Source organism: Papaver somniferum, chromosome 1 (genome assembly GCF_003573695.1).
Source record: "Papaver somniferum cultivar HN1 chromosome 1, ASM357369v1, whole genome shotgun sequence".
NCBI lineage: Eukaryota > Viridiplantae > Streptophyta > Magnoliopsida > Ranunculales > Papaveraceae > Papaver > Papaver somniferum.
The window spans coordinates 11,760,863-11,781,734 of NC_039358.1; the positions used below are offsets into that span (position 1 = coordinate 11,760,863).

Here is a 20,872-nt window from a genome sequence, read left to right on the forward strand (position 1 = left end):
GTTCAAAAATAAAAAAAAAAAAAAAAAAAATGGGGCGTTGATAAAGACAACGCCCCAAGCAAATTTCCTAAAGTTTTAAAACTTTAGGCGTTGACTATATAAACGCCTGTTGCCCGCGTTAACTTTACGTACGCCCGACGGGGCTTACATTTAACCAACGCCTGTTCGTTGGGCGTTAACTATACGAGTGCCTGATGAGTGGCGTAGACTATATCAATGTCCGTGGTGTAGGCGGAGATTATATAAACGCCTGACTATATTTTGGTTTGGTCTTGGTCGCCGACCAAATTTGGTCTGGTTTTTACTCTTTGATCAAATTTTGATCGATAATCCATCCCACTACGCCAACCCACTAGACCAAATATTTGGGTTTACTCGTCCACTGCAGTTGCTCTAAGGCTCTTAGAGAAGGAAGGGCCTGGACCGCCTGGTCGATTGGGGTTTCAATCAATCAAGCTTCTTCAGACTCCGCTACCCGCTTACCCATATATACACCCAATGCAGCCTCGTATTCATGATTCCCACCAGGCGTAATTGCAATTCACGCCCCATTGGGCGTAGTTCAGTGTTACGCCCCATCAGGCGTAGTGTTTTAATTGCGTCCCACCAGACGTATTTATTAATTACGCCCCGTCAGGCGTAGTTTCAAGTTACGCCTCTCCATCGGGCGGTTTTATATATTACGCCCCACACTAAACATAATTTTAGGCTACGCCTGACATCAGGCGTAAATTAAAATTACGTCCCACCCGAACGCATTTTATACCTATGTCCCATATCAGATGAACTCTTATACATCCGCTCCACCAAATTTATTCCAGCACCGTAACGTCTCACTACTGACTAAACCCATTTTTTTAGTTTTCATTTGGTATTTAGTCTTTAGTTATAGTCGTATGACTGCAATTGCTCTTAGTCTTGTTTTTGATCTTTACTTTCCTTCACTGCGACATGTATTTGGACCAAATATTTGGGTTTAGTCGTCCATTGTGGACGCTCCAAGAATCGTGGACTATTTTCTGGAAACCCGTGCTAAATCTGATGTTGAAGTCTATTCATTGCGCTCGGATTCATGGAAAAACATTGATGCTATACCCTATTGTTTTCCTAGTGCTCAAAATTGTGGGGTGATTGTGAATGGAGCTATTCACTGGATAGGAGTTGGGATTGACCACAGAAGGGACACCATAGTAGCTTTTGATATTAGTGAAGAGACATTCAAGGACTTTGGAATATTAGAAGGGCCTATGATACAACCACCAGAAATTTATGATGAGGATAATAATAATAACTTGGGTGTCTTAGGAGGTTGCTTTGTTTACACTACAAAGAATTTGAAGTTCGTTTTGATGTATGGGTGATGCAGGAATATGGAGTCAAGAAATCTTGGAATAAACGTTTCAGCATTACCCAAAAGAATGTTACCAGCAACGTTTCCTTGAGCCTAATATGGGACTTCAAGAACGGTGATCAGATTCTACTAGTGGGCGATGATTTCTTAGTTTATTATGATGCGAATCGTAAAATTGGTAGAAAGGTGATGATTCGTTGGGCTGGAAGTCTTGAAGGAGCAGATAGTTTTGTGCCTAGCCTAGTCTCTCTTCACTCCGGTACTTATGTGCAGAGAAATACGACTTAAATATCATATGCACCTTCTTATTGCATTTTGCATGGAATCTCAGATGTTGAGGGCCTGCAGCTCTTTTAAAGGTTGAAGAATTCCCACCTATGAGAGGTGACCATGTTCGTTGTATGTTTCGTATGCGGTGTTGGATTTTGAGTACCTTTTCGTTATGGTTATTTTAAGTTGTCTTGATATTTGTCTTTGACCATTCGAAGGACTTTTCAGTAAATTTTAGTTAAACCTGTAGTCAATTAATTAAATAAATGATTATCATTTTTATTCCAAATTAATGATATTCTCTGCTCTTTATTTGGTATACTTCCGGAATAATTCTTTATGTAGTTATATTATACTTTCTCCGGACCTATTATACAGGTGAAATTTTCATTTTTTCTTGTATCACTATATAGCGGAGCCTAAATTTCAAGACGATTTTTACTTGTATTACCCCCATTTAATTGTTTGGGATCATCACAATTGAATATATGTCTCTAACATTGGTAATATAATTAAGGGTAAAACAGGAAAAAAATAGAAATGTATAAAATCAATAAAAGTTTCTTAATACTGATGACCTACTTGGTTTTAAGTTTTGTCCCATAAATAGATGAGTTATTTTTGTTAGTATATGAAATATGTATAATTTGATAGTTATGTTTATATTCGTTACGTAGGTTTTTAAAATTCTTTTCAACGGTATAAAATTTATGAAAAACCGTGGTATAGTTTAAGAGATAAATCATTTCTAAGTTTTACTAACATCCTTGTCTTAAAAATTGTGCAAACTACAACTAGATCATCTAATTAAGGACGGAATGAGTATAAGAGAATTGGTCTCTCCTCCTATATATGTGGTAGGGAGGGAGTATATTTGTGTGAACGTAAATATCTTGGTTACTGGATGGGCATACAATCTCTTTGATTTCTCTGGGGAAGGCGTTCTTATCCAGCGGGCCCAATTCGACGGATTGTTTAGCAAGAGACAAACAAGGAAGATATCTAATGACCCGGCGGATGTGTAGGGGATGGATTTAGTGTGAATCGCACCCCGTATTTCACATCGGTACAACCCATTGGGCTCGCAGGACGTTAATCATTTTTGATTCGTAACAGGCTCCTGTTGTTGGACTCAGAGATACAAGGAGCAATCGCCACCATCCTGACTTGATAGCTAAATTCAAATACTTCGTCTGTTAAGTACACGGAGAAAGGTATATCTGTTGGGGCAACTGCAGTGGTGCGAGTATAACCAAAGATCAAAGAGGGAAAAAAGACCAAAATTTGGGTTTAGTTTGGTGTGTTACGCTACGGGTGGAAGACTAAATTTTGTCGAGCGTACACTATAAGTTCGCCTGGTGTGGGGCGTGCAATATACGTTCGCCTGGTGCGTGTCGTGCAATATACGTTCGCCTGGTGCGAGGGAGATTCGAAAAAAAAAAAAAATTTATTAAGTGAATAGAAAAAAGAATGGGGCGGAGGTATAAACCACGCCCAAAAAAAAATGGTGCGTGCACTATACATTTGCCTGGTATTGGACGTGGATTATACGTTCGCCTGGTGGTGGGGCGTGGGTTGTACGACCGCTCGATTATATTTGGATTTAGTCTCGGTCCCAGACCAAATATAGTCTGGAATTTAGTCGATAGTCGGGATTTAGTTGATAGTACGCCCCACTATGTCTCGTTCATTTACCAAATATTTGAGTTTATTCGCCCAGTGTGGACGCTCTTAGCTCCTTTTTTTCTTTTCAGTTTTCTTTCCTAGGTGATAAATGGTGTCAGAACCAAATAGATCGGGTCCACAAGTTATTTTTCCTGGATTATGCACGGGCTCTCTCCAACATTTTTACAACGTGTAATCCTCCACCAACCTTTTGCTAAATGTTGGGGAGCCTATGTCATATGAGATCTACGAAAACCTTTCATTGGTCGTATATATATTCGTTGCGTATGTGGGAGAACCGAGTGGGAACTGGGAACCTTCATTTTGATGTATTTGGGAGTCCGCCAATTATTAATGCAGGATCATGGAGCGAGCGATTCTCGGACAAGATGTTATGCCATTACCCAAGATAGATGCAGCGTATACACATGCAGCATGAACATTACGCGTAGACATTAAATTGTATTGTGGAGCGAGAGATTCTCGGACAAGATGTCATGCAGCGTTAAATTTTGAAGATTATCAAAATCTGGACAACTGTGTATTCGATTTTCCTATTCTTGATTCACATTGAATTTTGGCTGTTTATATATCAGAGTTCCGTTGCTTCCTGCTATTGTCACTAGTAAGGCCACATATGTGATGTACATGCTTGAATTGGATTCTTTTAACAACACCAAATTCGATAATAATGGAAAAAAATTCTTAAAGTAAAAATTTAATATCCTTGTTTGTACTCATTACGTAGATAATTTAAAGACTTTCCAAATATATTAATTTTACAAAAATCCGATGTGTATTTTAATGCAGGGAACTTAGGCGCAGGCCCAAAAAAAAATATTCTTACCACCAGGCCCACAATTAATTTCTGATACAGTCGCACCCATAATTATATAAAAATATTTAAAACGTACTGAAAGACTCTATTACCCTTCATCGTTTTTGGGCATAATTTTTTTTCTTCTCCAATCTTCTGGCATCTCAACAGCGAGTTGTTCCGGCTTTTCTGCGACTATCTCTTCTGGCATCTCAACAGCTTGCTGTTGTTGTCCACCAGCATCATCTCCTTGTGAAATATGGAGATCAAATGTGGGTTGTTCATTTTCTTCAGCTTTCTTCTCAGTTTCTGAAAGAATGTCATCATCATCATCACCATCCAAAAAATCTTTCTCTTGCGCTTCAATTCTTTCCTGAGTTGTTGCAAGATTTGGTGTTGTCTCCAATTCCTCTGGTGTGTCAATTTCCTTGTAGCTGGAGAGATCAACAACTTTTTCCATGTCCATGAACTTAAAAGGTGAAGACTGGAGTCCTTGACTAGCAGTTTGCTCTTGGCTATCAAGTCTGGTAACTTCTGGAAATGCTTCTTGAGTAGGTGGTTCAGTTGAAGATACTACTTCAACATGTGTCTGATTCGTTGGAAAATTTTCACAAAGTGGGACAATAGTATCAGCTGATGATGGATTTAAGCTAGGGCCACCTGACGACTGTTCCTGCACCTCATTTATGCCTGAATCAATGAGCAAAATCTTCACATATTCATGCATCTGAGAATTGAAGTCTCCTCCAGTCCGTCTATATGTCTCCTGAGTCTTTTTCATGTCTTTCAGCTTTGCTTGAATAATCTTAAACCTTGCTTCAATACTATCAGGACACTTCTATTCTTCAATGATTTGTAACGCATCTTGAAATGCTTCTTCATACTTGTCCCTGTTCTTTTCAAGATTCATTGCAACGAGTTCCAATATAGCTGACCTTTTTCTTGGTTCTCTTGGTTCACAGAGTTCCAACTCCATTGCACTGTACTCATCTCTAAAGTTCTCTTGAAACTGCAACATGATTTAATAACAATCATCAGCAAATGCATAAATTTTTATACGCATAACTACTTATGCAGATAACCTAAACAATGCATAACATGTCATTCAGTTAATTTTGGATCTGCATAAGATGTTATGCAGTTAAACAATAAGTGACGCATTGAAGGCGTAAAAAACCTTTTATATGCATAACTACTTATGCAGATAACCTAAACAATGCATAACAGGTCATGCTGTCAATGTTGGATCTGCATAAGATATTATGCATTAAAACAATAAGTGACGCAGGGAAGGCGTAAAAACCTTTTTATACGCATAACTACTTATGCAGATAACCTAAACAATGCATAACTTGTCATGCTATCAATGTTGGATCTGCATAAGATGTTATGCAGTTAAACAATAAGTGACGCAGGGAAGGCGTAAAAAAAAATTTATACGCATAACTACTTATGCAGATAACCTAAAAAATGCATAACAGGTCATGCTGTCAATGTTGGATCTGCATAAGATGTTATGCAGTTAAACAATAAGTGACGCAGGGAAGGCGTAAATTTTTTTTTATATGCATAACTACTTATGCAGATAACCTAAACAATGCATAACAGGTCATGCTGTCAATGTTGGATCTGCATAAGATGTTATGCATTAAAACAATAAGTGACGCAGGGAAGGCGTAAAAACCTTTTTATATGCATAACTACTTATGCAGATAACCTAAACAATGCATAACTTGTCATGCTGTCAATGTTGGATCTGCATAAGATGTTATGCATTAAAACAATAAGTGATGCAGGGAAGGCGTAAAATTTTTTTTATATGCATAACTACTTATGCAGATAACCTAAACAATGCATAACTTGTCATGCTGTCAATGTTGGATCTGCATAAGATGTTATGCATTAAAACAATAAGTGACGCAGGGAAGGCGTTAAAACATTTTTATATGCATAACTACTTATGCAGATAACCTAAACAATGCATAACTTGTCATGCTGTCAATGTTGGATCTGCATAAGATGTTATGCATTAAAACAATAAGTGACGCAGGGAATGCTTAACAAAAACAATAACACTTCTTATATGCATAACAAGTTATGCAGATACTCTAAATAAAACATTATGCATAACATCTTAATTCAAATCTAATCATAAATTTCCGATTGAGATCAAAAACATGGAGACAAATAAGGTATGAAAATTTCCAATTCAGTTGATATCGAAATACTGCAACACACTTCTTACCCTTTTCAACTTCAATTTTAATTTCTTTTTACTTCTCGAATAATCAAAGACAACAGAAACCCAAAATCCCCAGATTTAAACCGCAGATTTTGAAACAGAAACCCTAGTTTTATTGAGAAGATTATTCAGAAAAGGATTTGGAAAAAGATTTGACAAAGGAAAAAATCCAAATGTTAAAAATGAAGAATCGGAGTTCACCATTGTTTTCTTCTCGCTTCTCTCTGTTCGTCGCTCGAAGAAAAGGGTAGTTTGGCCTTTTAAAAACTGAGAAGCAGAATTTCATAAATTATGGGTCTGCTACGAAATTTTGACGGGAAAATGGGTGCGCGCCTGAACTTTTCTGTCCATGGGTTTGACAGTGGAAAAATCTGGGAGAATGGGTTTCCCTGTAGTTTTCACATTTTAAAGATATATAAGTTTTAATTTTTTTTTTAATTTATTGTTAAAACAACTGACATTCATATAAATATACAAATATTAATTAAAAGCTTAGTTAACGAGAGGATTATTGTCATGAGAGTATTATTGTCATGTGAAAAAGGCTTCACCAAACAATTATCTTTTTTTTTTTATATTAGTTAATTAGAGAATGCATGTGTCACGAAAATATTACTTCCAGACCTATGACGATGCTCTCTCCAACTTCATCTTTCTTTTGTCTCACGCATGTTACCAATATATAGGTAGCCTTCTCCAACACTATTTCCTATATCCTCTTATTGTTCGACAAGCAGCAAGCAGAAGCAGAAATGTCAAGCCTTCCGGGAGAGATCATCGAGAACATCTTTTTAAGGTTAGAAGTGAAGAATCTCTTACCATGCAGGTGCGTATGCAAGCCTTGGCGTGACCTTATCTGTAGCCCCAATTTCATTTATAAGCATCTTAATCTTAGCATCCAAGACAACAACTGCACACTTATGTTCCTGTATTTGGTGGGTTCTGAATATAATTTGTTCTACACAGTAGATTATAATCCATTAATGTCATCATTAGCATCATCGCCAACGGAAAATTATGAATGCGATGAGGCTGTTCAGATGGATTACCCATTAAATTCTACAGATTATAGGGCTAGGATCTTGGGCTCTTGTAATGGCTTGCTTTGCGTACACAGTGCTGGCTCCCCTTGTGTCATTACCATTTGGAATCCATCTTCTAATGAGTACAAGCAATTACCTGAACCATCAAACCACTCAAGCAATAACATCGATTATTACGGGTTCAACTACGATTACCAGATTGACGATTACAAGGTTGTAAGAATCGTGGACTATATTCAGGATCAGGAGGACCCAATTAACTCTGATGTTGAAGTCTATACATCACGTTCGAATTCATGGAAAAGCATCCGTTCCATACCGTATTATTTTCCTAGTGATAAGAACTGTGGGGTGATTTTGAATGGAGCTCTTCACTGGTTAGGAGTTGGAACTGACGACGGAGAAGACCTCATAGTAGCTTTTGATATTAGTGAAGAGACATTCGAGGGGTTGGCAGTAATCGAAGGCCCTGTGCTACATCCACCGGAAAGTGATGACGAGGTGGATAATAATAGCTTGGGAGTCTTAGGAGGGTGTCTTAGTTTACTTTATAAGGTATATGGTGAGCGTGTTGATGTATGGGTAATGCAGGAATATGGAGTCAAGGAATCTTGGAATAAGCGTTTCACCATTACTCAAGATAATGTTACAGAGGACTACTCGTTGAGGCTAGTACGGAACTTCGAGAATGGTGGTCAGATTCTACTTATGGCTGATGATTGCATAATTTATTATGATGCCAACCGTAAAAGTGAAAAAGAAGTGGTGATTCCTGGGGATGGATGTTTTGTAGGAGGAGATAATTTTGTGCCTAGCCTAGTCTCTCTTTACTCTGGTACTTATATGCAATGAAAGAGGAGTTAAATAACGTGTGCACCTTCACATTGCCTTTTCCATGGAATCCCAGACGTTCGTTGAAGGCCTGCAACTGTTGGGGAGGTCGAACATTTTCTACTGGAGACCATATATGTTTGTCATTTTATTTCGTATGTTCCTCTAAATTTTGAGTATCTTCTCGTTATATTATCATCCTGCAGTATTTGTGTCTTTTTATATCTGTCTTGAGCATTTAAAAGAACATTTTTGAGAAATTTTAGTAACTTTGTGGTTTTCATTATGATTCCAATAAATTAGCTATGTAATCCTCCGGATCTTTTTTGTGGATTTACATGACAAGTAAAAATGGAGGTCAACTGCTTCTACTTGAGGTCCGCGTCCAGGTTTAAAGAAGAGGAAATATGGATTACTGCAGCTGCATATTCAAGAGAGCAGGGGACTTTGGGCATCTCCCAGTGCATATAGTAACGCGATCTGAAACACCAAATTTCCTAGAAACAGATATTTTAGTGTCTGTTGATTTCGACTAGTTGTTGCTTTGAAAGACAAAAAGGATATAACATGGATGAAACATAATTTTATTTAAATTGAAATCAAGCTTACATCTCACACACTTGAAAATAAAGAAATTTATTTTGAAGCAGAGGCTTCTCCAGTTCCACAATAACCTCTACCAACAGAAAGAAAAAAAAAACAGTAAAAATAGAAATCCAGGTGCTCACAGTAAGTGATCCAAGCCTCACTGATCAATGATGAACTAGCAGCTAGTACTGCTTTACTTGGTTCTTAATCTTACGCGCAACAAGCACTGAGTTTATTACCTCGTCCATTGGATGAAAAACTGCGAGAACCTCAAAACCAGGTAAATCACTAGGCTCAACAATGGGATAGAGAAACCCACGAGCACCATGAGCACTCCTCAACATTAGTAAGGCACCAGGTGCCATGTGCTTAGCCAAATGATCAATCACTTTGCGCTTATCTTCTTTGTTCAAACCAACTAAAGCAGCCAAGAAAACAACTTCATAGTCGTATAAACCGTTGGTGACATCCATAATATCAGTATCATGGAATAACATCCGCTTGGACAAGTCGGGATCTGCAGAGACCAACTTAGAAGCCAACGCATTGGCAGATACGTCGATATCGTAATTGTGAAAGGTAGTGGCCTTCAGGTGGTTTGAAGCCAACACAATGGAAGTAAGAGGCATTGGACCGGAACCAATGAAAGCGATGTGATTCGGGTTTGAGTTTGTGATATAATTGCTCAGTATAGTATACTCAAGGCGGCCAAGTTTGACATAATTTGTGTAATATGGAAAGGTGGTTATATGATCAAGTGGGTCATCGTAAGCACCTAAAAGGCTCGAATAATGAGCTTCTAAGAGGCCTTCAGCTTCCCCACAGAGACGAATGAGTTCGGAACGGATTCCTTGGTCTGTGACTGATAGCTTGGTGACATCAATTGGGGACGGTGGAATGCAAGTTTGGACAAGTTGTGTGAAAAGGCTGTTGACATCTTTTGAAGGTTTGAGGCTCTCTAAGGTTGATAAGTTGTTATAGATTTCAGAAACATTTTGAATTAACAATTCTTCTTCGTTGCATGAACCTAATGAACCCATAGTATAGTAGTCGACTGTAAATTGTTGTTGAAATACAAATGAAGAGCAATAAAGTTTTCTTCAAAATGAGTTTGAAGAAAAAGGTTAGATTTATTTGGTATGCCAACCTCCAAATTGGTGGCTATTTATGGACAACATTTGAGGAGCCTACGGAAAGGGTTGGTTAAACAAACACACCAGCATCTGAGCTTTGCTATAATGTTATTGTATCCCATATGACTCCACAAAGGGCCATATTTTATCATACGTACAATTTTAGATGCTGAAAATAATAGAAGAGCCTTATATGTGTCGGAGAAAAATGAATCTTTAATAAAAAAATGTTTTGGCTTCGGTTTGATCCAGTGACCTATGGGTTCAAGGATACTTGCTCATTTTATGGGTTAATGGATCTCTCTTTAGTCCCACATTGGGTACAATAGAAAAGGAGTTTCACTATACAACCATATTTTTATGGATATGTTGTAAAACAATGTGGATGGAGGGGGTGGGCAAAAATACATTTGCCAACCCATGTATTATACGTGTATGTCATGCACCAAGTCCCTTTTCTACTCGGATTTATTTTTGGCGAGTTTTCTTTAAGAAATTAATTCCAAAAATATTTTTCAAGAGTTTTATTTATGGGTAATTTCTTTTTACGAGTTTTACTTGTTTTTGAAGAAAACAAAAACCTAACTTGATTTGCAAGCATGTAGCGACCATCTTTCCGTCCTCTTTTCTCCATCTTCCTGCTTTTGAGTTTCGGTGTTTTACTTTCCATCCCCGTTGCTGAGTTCGAGGAGAGGGTAACTTGCGTTGTGGTAATTCACGTTATATCGGGCAGTCTTATTTTTGGCGAGTTTTCTTTAAGAAATTAATTCCAAAAATATTTTTCAAGAGTTTTATTTATGGGTAATTTCTTTTTACGAGTTTTACTTGTTTTTGAAGAAAACAAAAACCTAACTTGATTTGCAAGCATGTAGCGACCATCTTTCCGTCCTCTTTTCTCCATCTTCCTGCTTTTGAGTTTCGGTGTTTTACTTTCCATCCCCGTTGCTGAGTTCGAGGAGAGGGTAACTTGCGTTGTGGTAATTCACGTTATATCGGGCAGTCTTATCCTGGACACATCTTCGCTGTGAGAGGTTTAGCATTACTCAACTCGAGTATACCCACGAACTAATGTGTTAAGGACAACATGTTGAACCTATGATTCTGCCCTCGTCAAGTTATTTCCGTAGAGTTGTTTCGGATTAGTATTTTACATATTATTTTGATTAGTCTGACATGTTGTTCATTGTTGCAAGATTCCAACAATATGTATGTTGGTTGTTAAAATATCATACTCTTAAAAAAAAGAAAGAAAAAGAACAAGAATAAATTAAGTTCCTAATAAAATAATGGATTGTCACATACGATGATACCTTCTGTGTTACGGTAACAAGAAATGAGTTGAATTGATGGATGTGCAGCGTAGTAGTGTCGTCATAGAAAAGTAATAGAAAACCCCCTCAAAATGCACAACGTGGGGTGACAGTGTTCTGATATAGAAAATGCTATTTGTGGTCCTAATTTTGATCTGAAAACCTTAGCTTCCCTTCCCTCGGTTCTAAGAATGAGAGGTTGAGGAACAACCGGAGTTGCTCATCAGAGTACCAAGAAGTACAACAGTTAATGATATTAATTGTTTATACTAAAGAACCTCAAAAATAACAAGACCACCAAGTGATTGAATCTCTAAAGACCCTCGAAAATAACAAGACCACCAAGTGATTTAATCTCTTGCTCAATCCTGTAAAGATTGTTGGAGGCAAATGCAGAATGAACAATTGGTAATACAATTTGCACAGTATGCTATGAAAATCTAAGACGTCTCAATGAAGATTTTCGATCGATCTTCATATAAATATATGGTCACATGTTTTTGACGAGCTCTGGTTAGTCGTCTCACTGTTTTTTGGATTTTTAACATGTTGATTTTCAACCTCTCAGGACGTAGTTAGGTCGTCCCAAATCCAAAAATAATTTACTGGCAAACCTCATGGAAAAAGGAACAACAGATGAAGAAGGCCGGAGATCGTTGTGCGTCAATGTAGAAAAGTTGGAACATTTTCATCTATTGTGGTTTGGAATATTCCTTGTCTGTTTATTTTTTTCTTCAGCTTCGTACATTCAAGGAGGAAACGAGGAGAGTAATGTGTTTGAAAAAGCTTTACAAGAAAAAGAGTTGTATTAAACTCTACAGGAAATAGGATAACAGATTTGAAGTGTAACTACCGGAAATCTAGTAGCACACCCAAATAAGAAAAGAAACGTATCTAAGACATGATAAAGGTTTTGGATAAGAAATTCTTTATTATTTAACCACCCCAAGTAGTGAAAATACAAGTACTTGTCTACAAGGAAACCCTAATCTCTCACTCTAAGCAAAGCTTTCCCCTCCAAAGAATCCGACTCCATACATTGCCCAAGGACTCCTATTTATAGACCAATCGACCTTAATGGTGTACAACTCATTGTACTTCGTATGCATCTCGTGGAGATGCTTTATACTTCGCCCAGATCATTTTCCATAAAGTTTTCCCCTTTTTTTCGCTGACAACTTTGGATGTTTGTCGGGACAGCTGTCTCTTTTCTTGCTCCATAATTTACCGACTTCGCCAATTATCTTTTCAGCCAAGTAACCTTATTTCGCCAACCTTTACTTCGTGATTGGTATCTTGCCGGGTACTCCAATTGATCCTTCGCAACTTAGACTCTTCAAGTGAGTTACCTCGCCTTAATATGATATCTCGCGCATGGTTTTTCATTTCTTCAATCATTCAATAATGACGATCCTGACTTGATTTGACAAGTCACTGACGAGGATTTTCGGGGAATAGTGTAAGATCTTTCGGCAGGATTCCATTGAATGACTCATGTCTTCTCCTACGTCCACGTGGCGAACCGTATCTTTGGTATCTACATTTTGCCTTTTCTTATTCTACTCAAACGTGGTGAGGGTGGAATAAGAACCGTCTGAAGTTGTATAACCGTCATATCTTCCTTCTCATGCTCTCCACGTGGTCTCTTTATCCATGCAACCGCTGATTACCGCTTCGTATTCTTCGATCATGGGTATCCTGGTTTGATCAATTATAAATACCCTCATCCTTTTAGAATTTTGTTTTTTTAACCTATCTTATTCTCTCCCTTTTACTGTCTTCTGCAAATTTAGAACTTGCTTCATTCTGCTTCAATGTCTCCCAAGAAAATCCCTAACTGTACCACACTAAAACTTATGAGGAATTCAAAGTCGACTTCGAGAAGATGGGTTTCTCTCTGTCCCCAGCGATTGATTCTACTGCTTCTCTTCCGGTTACAACTACCAAATTCATGGAGCTGAACTACCGATGGACTCAGAAAGGGACTTGGACTCCTACAGATGCTGATTACCGTCGGTCAACTGAAAGCGAGCTTTTCTTTTCCCTTGTCTGATCCAAAGAACCCCCTATTTTACGAGATCCTAGTTAAGCTTCAATGAGGTGTTTATCAATTACGTGGAAACGTTATTCGTCTTTCCAATGAGTTCGTCAGAAGGTCTAATGGCGGTCCTTCCCAGATTCCACTGTTATTGCAATACTCTGACCCTGCGGATTATAATATTGACCCTTTCTATGTGAATTACGCTGGTAAATCTATGACCACGAGGGCCTATCAAGAATAGGGTGTCAAGCTTTTTCGCAAGACTTTGGATGACCCGTCCAAGGCCCTTTTTATAGATGTTGATACTACCGGTACGAAGCGAAATAGATATCTTCGTTTTTCTAATGACGAGGATTGGATGATGTACCTTTTGGTAGCTGAGGGCCCTTTGGTGTGGGGTTTTGATGAGAATGGTAACGCTCGGACCGGTCCTCTTCCGGAGCATGCCCATCTCACGGCATATGAACCGGGCAGACTTCGCTGGTTAGAGATGCCCAACGCAAGGTAGTCAATATCGGTTGTATCGGCCGATATTATAGTTTTTTTACCATGTATCAGGAAAAACCTTTACGATATCTAAAATATCGGCGATACAAGGATTAAACGATAAAAACGCTCGTATCGGCCGATACAAACTGATATCGGGATCACCGATACACTGATAATATCGGTAAGGATAATTTAGTAAAATAAATTATTTGGTTCTGAAAATATGTAAATAGAACCCTTCCTCCTAATCTTTTTCTTCTCCTGTACCCTTTAATTTGTATTGTGAATCTTTTGATCTTGAGAATTAATGCATTATATGATACCAAAAAAAATTAGATTGAAATATTTATAAATATTTATGATTATATTCTTAATGATGTATCACCGATAAAAAGTAAAAACCGTTATTATCTTTTATATAGGTGTATCGGGTCCGGCCGATACAATACCGATACATGATATTAACTACTTTGGCCCAACGAGGTTAGTTTATTTTTAACTTGACTTCTTCGTCTTTTATTCACGTTATTTTCTAATGTCCTTGTTTTGTTTCAGTATCCGCTTCTCCCTCCCGGTTTGTTGAAGGATCGCACACGAAAGCCAAATCAAGTGCGGGTTTGCGTTTCACAACTTCTCTGTTAATCGTTATCTTGTTGATTTCTAACCTTCCACCTTGGAGGAGGGTGGGCCTCAAGCCATGATGGTCCCTACTAAAAATTTGAGGAAACGCAAATGTCCTGTGGTTCCTTCTGCTACCGCTCATGTATCTCCTTCTTTCTTGGTTTTGGTTCCTTCTTCTCGCGTAATTGATAGACGCATTTATGTGTCTAATATATCTCAATTGTATATAGTGTTAGTGCTCGATTTTGTACTTATTTGGTTATTTTATTTATTTGTAGGTGTTTTTGGAGAAATAAGCTTTTGCAGCGAATTGGCTAAAAATGTGGCATTTGGACCTCCGTTGATAGTGTACCGGAAACGCCCCAGAAGTACCCCAGAAATACCCCGGAGGAACCCCGAAAAAGTGCGGAAAACATCCCAGAAAAATTACCAAAGGCACCCAAGGATTTGTGTTATTTACACCCCTCAAATGGATAAGGGGCACCCACTTGATAAGGGGTGACCACTTGCTATTCGCACACCAGAGCTGGATAGGGGGCATTCCTTGTCAAATTCGAATTTAAGAAAATGGCGGGAAACTTGTTTTCACGCCTGGCAGTTTAGGGTTAGAATTTTTGAGGAGTTTTACAGAGATTCAATCACTGGAAATAGTTGGGCTGGACTTCCTAGAGCTAAACAGGGTGTGTGTGTGTTTTGATCGATTAACTTGGGCTGGATAAGTTGTGAGAAGAGAACAGAGTTCAACAGGGAATGACGATATTATCGGACTCTGTTGGGTCCAGTTTTGGCAATTGCGTGGACAACAGGAGAGAATATATTCAAATATTGGATTCGTGACTATCTACGAAGAGTTTGGAGCAGTTTTGAACAACAGAAGACGCGTAATGAGAATTGGAGAGAAATTCCCGTAACTTGCTGCCAAAGGAAAAAAAAAGAGATAAACCAAAAGGTTTCGTGAAGATTTGATCCACCTGTTGGCTATAAATAGCATTGCCTCGAGCCCAGGAAGAGATTAGAAACCATAGGGAGAAGTTTAGAGCCTCAGAAAAGTGTAAACAATCAACATCCAGGAACCTCTTCTGCTGCTGCTGCTGCCTCCATTGAAGACCTTCAAGAACACGAAGAACAAAATCGCAGAGTCCGTCGTTTTTCAACAGTAACAACGACAGTAGCTGCACAGTCTTATAAAATGGAGACAGAAGCAGTTTCTTTGTATCGTTTATCTGTGACTTTCTGTGAGTCTTAAACTCACTGCTTTAGCACTTTTTCATCTTTTAATCAACTTTTGAGCTTCATAAACATCTTTTGTGATCATGATTAATATGAGGAGCTAAACCCCATTGCTGAGGCGATAGAGGAAGCTATTTTTCCAATAAAGAGTGGTATTTTATATTTATCTTATTTATTGCAAATATTAATATGATTATTTTTCCTTGAATGATAATTGTTTGAATGATTTTCGTTAAGCGATTGTGATTTCTTTTGATATAGCATGCTTAGCTTAGGTTTTGATGCTTTATGCTCTGGATTTACAGTTGTTATTTTGGAATCTACTTGTTGCAATAGTTGAGAATCGAATTAAACGGAAAAATTGCATAATATAAGTTTTGGATTTAATCGCTTTGAACTTGGAAAATAGTGGAATCTTAAGCCTCAGTGTTCTTTTATTATTATTATCATATTCTTTTGAGTTTCTATTTAGTTTTGAATTTAAATCTAAACACATCCTTCACAAGTTCGAATTTGAACGATACTCTATTTACCACAATCTACAATCACATCATTTTTTGACGCCGCCGACGCGGATTTTTGTTTAGGTAGCATATTTTTTTTAGATTTTTTTTTATTAGTTTTATTTGTTCCTTTTTACGTTTCTTTTTGTCTTTGTTATAAGTTTGAAGTTGGATACTAAGGACTTGGAGAGAAAAAAAAGCTTAAAGCGAAAAGAGAAGACAAAAAGAAGACAAATAATTATTTTTTTAGGATTTAGTTTTGTTATTTTTTTTTAGATATTCTTTTTTAGAATTGTATTAGTAAATATTTGTAATTTTTTATTATTTTTGCACTTCACTTTGGACTTTAAACATTGGAAATTATTTTTATACCCTACGGAAGGGTATCTTTAAATATTAAACTGTTTGCAGGGAAGGACGACGATGACGACATCGTCTCGGCCCCTCGGGTTCGCACACTGACATCGGAGTCGGTGGTCCGAGTCGACTGCAACGGTTCATCGCCCGTCAGGTACGCGAGGTAAAATTCGAACACTCGCGAATCCCCGTTAGCGAGTTACTGTATTCCTTAAGGTGCATATCTGCTGAGGACCTGAATACGGACATTTATTTTCCTAGTAAAGGGCAAGGCCTGGCCATACAAGATAAGGGTTCGGATTTCATCACCGTTCCCTTCTTGCCCGCTTTAGGAAAACAAAACCTAACGCGAACCCAAGCTTTAAAATCTGATTAGAAAGAGACCTATAGGGTATCTAGCTTGTTAGGAAAATTTTTCGAAGGATATTGGTCACCTTTTAAGCAACTTCAAAGTTCATGATGACTTCTAGGAGTTGAAACAAGCCGCCTTGTAACGCCGGTGAGGCCTTGGGTATCAAAGCTCCATTGAGCTTGCCTCGCCTCAGTTTCATCTCACATTAGCTTGGATTGATCCAGAGGGGTTTGCTCAAACTGTAACGAATTCCCCTTCGAGAGATAGAAGCTAGTCTAGAAACAATCTAAGTGGAGCCATCATGCTTTTTGTTTGCTAGAAATCAATAGGTTTGATTTGGTTGAGTCAGCCTTGCTTTGTGATTGCTTAGAATTCCCTTCCATATTCTTGTGTATGCCAGAACGTAAAAGAGACGCTTTAGGTCGATTCATTAGGGAAGAACCTAGTAGTTCTAAGAATCTCGATTACCTTAACTTAGAAAGTCCTGTTTTTGAAAGGTCCGATTTTGAACGTACGAATTTTACTAAGGAAAGAATCCTTAATACTCCGATAGCGCCAGAAATGGCAACTTTGAAAGCATTGTTGAATCCAACTAGGACTACTCGTCAGTCGTGTATTAACACTACAAGAAAATGGGCATTTAGTGACAAATATTTTCTTCACAAAACCACCTTATTTTGTCGTCAAAAAGGATCTGGGGCGATTTTTTTTTCGTCAGCTAATCATCGTCGTGGAAACGTTTAATCGTCATAAGAAATTATTTTAATGACGCCAAATTTTTTGTTATTGTACAACTCTTTCAACAACTACTATAATTTGTCTCCAAAAATAAAGTGAATGGCGAAAAATTATCTCATTAGAATTATTTTTGGCGAGGGAAAAACTTCCTCAATAAATTGTTTTAATGACAACTGATATTCGTTTCAATAATAAATTATGCCGACCAAATGTTTTGTTTTTATTACATACCGTAGCTACAAATATTTTCATCTCCCAAGCAACCTTTTAATGACTAATATTATTGTTTTTGAAAGTGGTTTTCGAAAAAAAAAATTCGGCCAAAAAATAATGAATTTATGGACCAAATAATTCGCCTACAAATAAAGAAAATAGCGAGAACATATGTTGTCTTGAAATAAATGTTTTAGAGACTAATTCATTGGCTGATAGAAATAATTTCAGTCGACAAAAGTTTTCGTCTCATAACTAATGATTTTCTAAACTAAGAATTTCGATCCAAAATAAACAGTTTTTAAGAATAATAAATTTGTCCATGAAAACAGTTTTATAGACAAAACCTTTCGCCAGCAAATAAATTCTGAGACCAAAAAGTTTGCCTCCAAAAAAATAAAATGTAAGCGGATCTTTCGTCTCCAAATACTTTATTTATGTGAAGAGAAAAATTGTCATAATATTATGTTTATGCACACAATTATGTTCGTCTCCGAAAGATCCATTGAAAAATATTTTCATTTATACAAATAGTTTTTGTTTACAATCCAACACAACTCTCCAATCTCTTATTACATTCACAATGGACTAATAACTTCTAAGTTCTAACTGCTCACTTGTGTCGAAGATATTGAAGTTATTGAAGAGTACTTCTAGCACCTATATATAACCGATAACATAAAACTAAGTGGCTTCAGATTTTCGAAGGTGCAGCAACAGCTGCATGAATAACCAATACTCAACAGCTGTATTCTTTGTATATCTTTCTCTGATTGTACATTTCCTATAGGTCCAGCATTCATAAGAAAATCATTATAAAATGTAGCATCAAAGACAGCAACAAGGATTTTTATGTTTGTATCCATGCTACAATTTTCAGAAAAAACAAACTATACGTAACAATAGTGTGAAGATGCAGTACTTACTTATAGGAGCACGGAGTAAAAAGCTTGTAACTCAAATTGAAAATCTGGGTGATCTTATTCGGATTATGATGCTGAACAACCATGTTCCACACTTCCACTGCATGTAGTTCATTCAATAATTGAAATTTGTGATTGGGGTCTTCACTCTCCATTAAAGTTGCAATTGAGCTTAACATGCCAGGACACATGGGCTGTGCACTGAACTAGAGGTGAAATGACATTTTTACTGGCACGACATGTAACAGCATAAGCTAAATATTTCACGGCTCCCCTGCCAGAAAAAAGACCATAAGAAATAAACACGTCAAACTCAGATGGAAAGCAATCTTAGGAAGAGTCGTGTTAAGAAAAAATGGTGCAAGGGGAGCACATATAGGAATTATCAGAGAACTTACTCGACACAGCTTGATCTTCAGCAATTGTTTTGGCACTTCTACTTCTCAAAATCAAATGAAAAAACATTAAGAATGCAACATGAAAAAAGAAAATCAATAAAAGGAAAACAAAAGAAACAAGTGTGATAATTAAACAAGTTTAATACCATCCAAAAATATAAGGAACCAGAACACAGAGGTTTCTTTTCCGCAAGAAAAAAAATTCACTATTATAATAAAACGCTAGTTCTACGTACTGATCAATGATATTACTTCTGAACAGTTTGCTCATTTCTTGGATTTCTTTGGTGCCCTACAAACAAGATCAAGGTGAAAAGAGGACGACTATCAGTACAATGATCTTAGAATTTTTCAAAAGTAACTGAATGCAAGAGAAAAAGGAAACAAGAATAAGAAGAAACTCTTACCCGGTAGCTGCTTGAGGTGCAGGTGTGGGTGCTGCCACTTTATCGACGGGTCCCTGTTGCATATTATACCAACTTGTAGAGATCAACTCGAGGAAATAACAAGGATTCAAGACTCAACGATAGAATCTTAGTGCTTCTACTCTCTAGACTTAACTTGACCTAGAATGTCTTTTAAAATTACACTGCAGTTCTGACACAGTGCAGTAAATAATGAAATGGCAAGACTAAAATTGCTATTCCCTACATATATATCTAATATTGCTATTCCATACATGTATATCTTAATCAATTCTATGCAGAATTCACTAAAAGTCCAATTAGTTAACTACTGATTTTTATGTTCTTAACATGTATGACATGCATACATAGTTAACATTACCCAAGCAGTAATCAAGCCAGGAACAAAGATACACACATAGTGTCCGAATTTAGAATAAAAATTGAAAATTGAAAATCAACAAATTCATCAGTATCTTACCGCTTCCAAACGCTCCTCCCTCTAAGCATGCTTCCTTTCTCTACTATCCTTGTTCTTAGCACGCTTAGCCTCAAACTGGTCAGACAAAGTCTTCTCTCTGGCCTTCTATGCCTTGGGTTTGTGAATACTTTCCATGAATACACACTTGTTCTTGAACACATTACCCTTTACCCTCAAGTACATATCATGGTACATGTGCTTGTCAATCTTCTTTGCCTCCCTGTACTTACGGAGCAACCTCCTGAGGACACGCATTCTCCTCATCCAGATAACCTTGGTAGGCAACCTAGATTCTCTGGTACCCTTCCTCTTACCTGTTCACAGAGAAACTAACAAATTGACCCATTGCTACCTCTCTACAACACATAATATGAACCAGTCATTGAATTAAAGAAATAAATAACAAAGCTAACATTTACACGATAACACCAACAATGGAATTATATTGTTAAATTAACATAACCAGAGTGACGACCCTTGGCCTTGGCTTCATTCATACGACAAGCACGATATCTAGAGTGAATCACTGTTGGCTTATGAATAATGTAACCATCCTTTACCAACTTTCTAATGTTTTCCCTGAACACACATACACCAAATAAAAATTTTACATGGACCATGCCTTTCCCAATGTGCATCCTCGTGCTTGGACATGAAGGTACGGCTGAAAGTTATACATAATACAACAGCCTGTCAAATTCATACATTGATCAACAATTAGATATACAAAGAGAGAAAACAAATCAACAGAAAACAAATCAACTTATCAAGTAGTTCAGTTATATACCTACGACAACCATCTGGAGTCCAATTCATAACTGTGATGGAGAGTCATGTCGAAAACGAGAACCAACTTTAGAAACAGAAGCGGA

The 20,872-nt window shown here is 37.4% G+C and overlaps 3 protein-coding genes, 1 long non-coding RNA gene and 1 pseudogene across 4 annotated transcripts in view; 2 read left to right on the forward strand and 3 right to left on the reverse strand.

Annotated features, from left to right (window-relative positions):
- Positions 1 to 1,361, forward strand: part of LOC113348736 (F-box/kelch-repeat protein At3g06240-like) — a 3,656-nt gene extending 2,295 nt beyond the window's left edge. Inside the window, exon 2 of the mRNA XM_026592618.1 lies at positions 981 to 1,361. Within this exon, the coding sequence (XP_026448403.1) occupies positions 981 to 1,361 (381 nt within the window). The remainder of the gene's footprint in view (positions 1 to 980) is intronic.
- Positions 1,362 to 7,097: 5,736 nt separating this feature from the next.
- Positions 7,098 to 8,240, forward strand: LOC113348813 (F-box protein CPR1-like). Its single transcript, XM_026592724.1, has one exon. The coding sequence runs from the start codon at positions 7,098 to 7,100 to the stop codon at positions 8,238 to 8,240; it is 1,143 nt and encodes a 380-aa protein (XP_026448509.1).
- A 615-nt stretch (positions 8,241 to 8,855) lies between these two features.
- Positions 8,856 to 9,911, reverse strand: LOC113348893 (nicotianamine synthase-like). Its single transcript, XM_026592828.1, has 2 exons — positions 8,997 to 9,911; positions 8,856 to 8,895 (listed from the first exon to the last, which is right to left on the reverse strand). The coding sequence occupies exons 1-2, from the start codon at positions 9,845 to 9,847 to the stop codon at positions 8,856 to 8,858; spliced, it is 891 nt and encodes a 296-aa protein (XP_026448613.1). The 5' UTR covers positions 9,848 to 9,911.
- An 8,567-nt stretch (positions 9,912 to 18,478) lies between these two features.
- Positions 18,479 to 19,227, reverse strand: LOC113325990. Its single transcript, XR_003348222.1, has 3 exons — positions 19,116 to 19,227; positions 18,721 to 18,991; positions 18,479 to 18,578 (listed from the first exon to the last, which is right to left on the reverse strand). It is a non-coding gene; the product is annotated as an uncharacterized LOC113325990 (long non-coding RNA).
- Positions 19,228 to 19,344: 117 nt separating this feature from the next.
- Positions 19,345 to 20,872, reverse strand: LOC113325997 (annotated as a pseudogene).

What these genes read in the sequence shown, in the direction of transcription:
- LOC113348893 (XM_026592828.1), bottom strand. Translation starts at nt 9,847, where the DNA reads ATGGGTTCATTAGGTTCATGCAACGAAGAAGAATTGTTAATTCAAAAT. An exon ending in ATTAAGAACCAAGTAAAGCA is followed by an intron (nt 8,896 to 8,996) that starts GTACTAGCTGCT and finishes TTCTGTTGGTAG; the next exon opens with AGGTTATTGTGGAACTGGAG.
- LOC113348813 (XM_026592724.1), top strand. Translation starts at nt 7,098, where the DNA reads ATGTCAAGCCTTCCGGGAGAGATCATCGAGAACATCTTTTTAAGGTTA.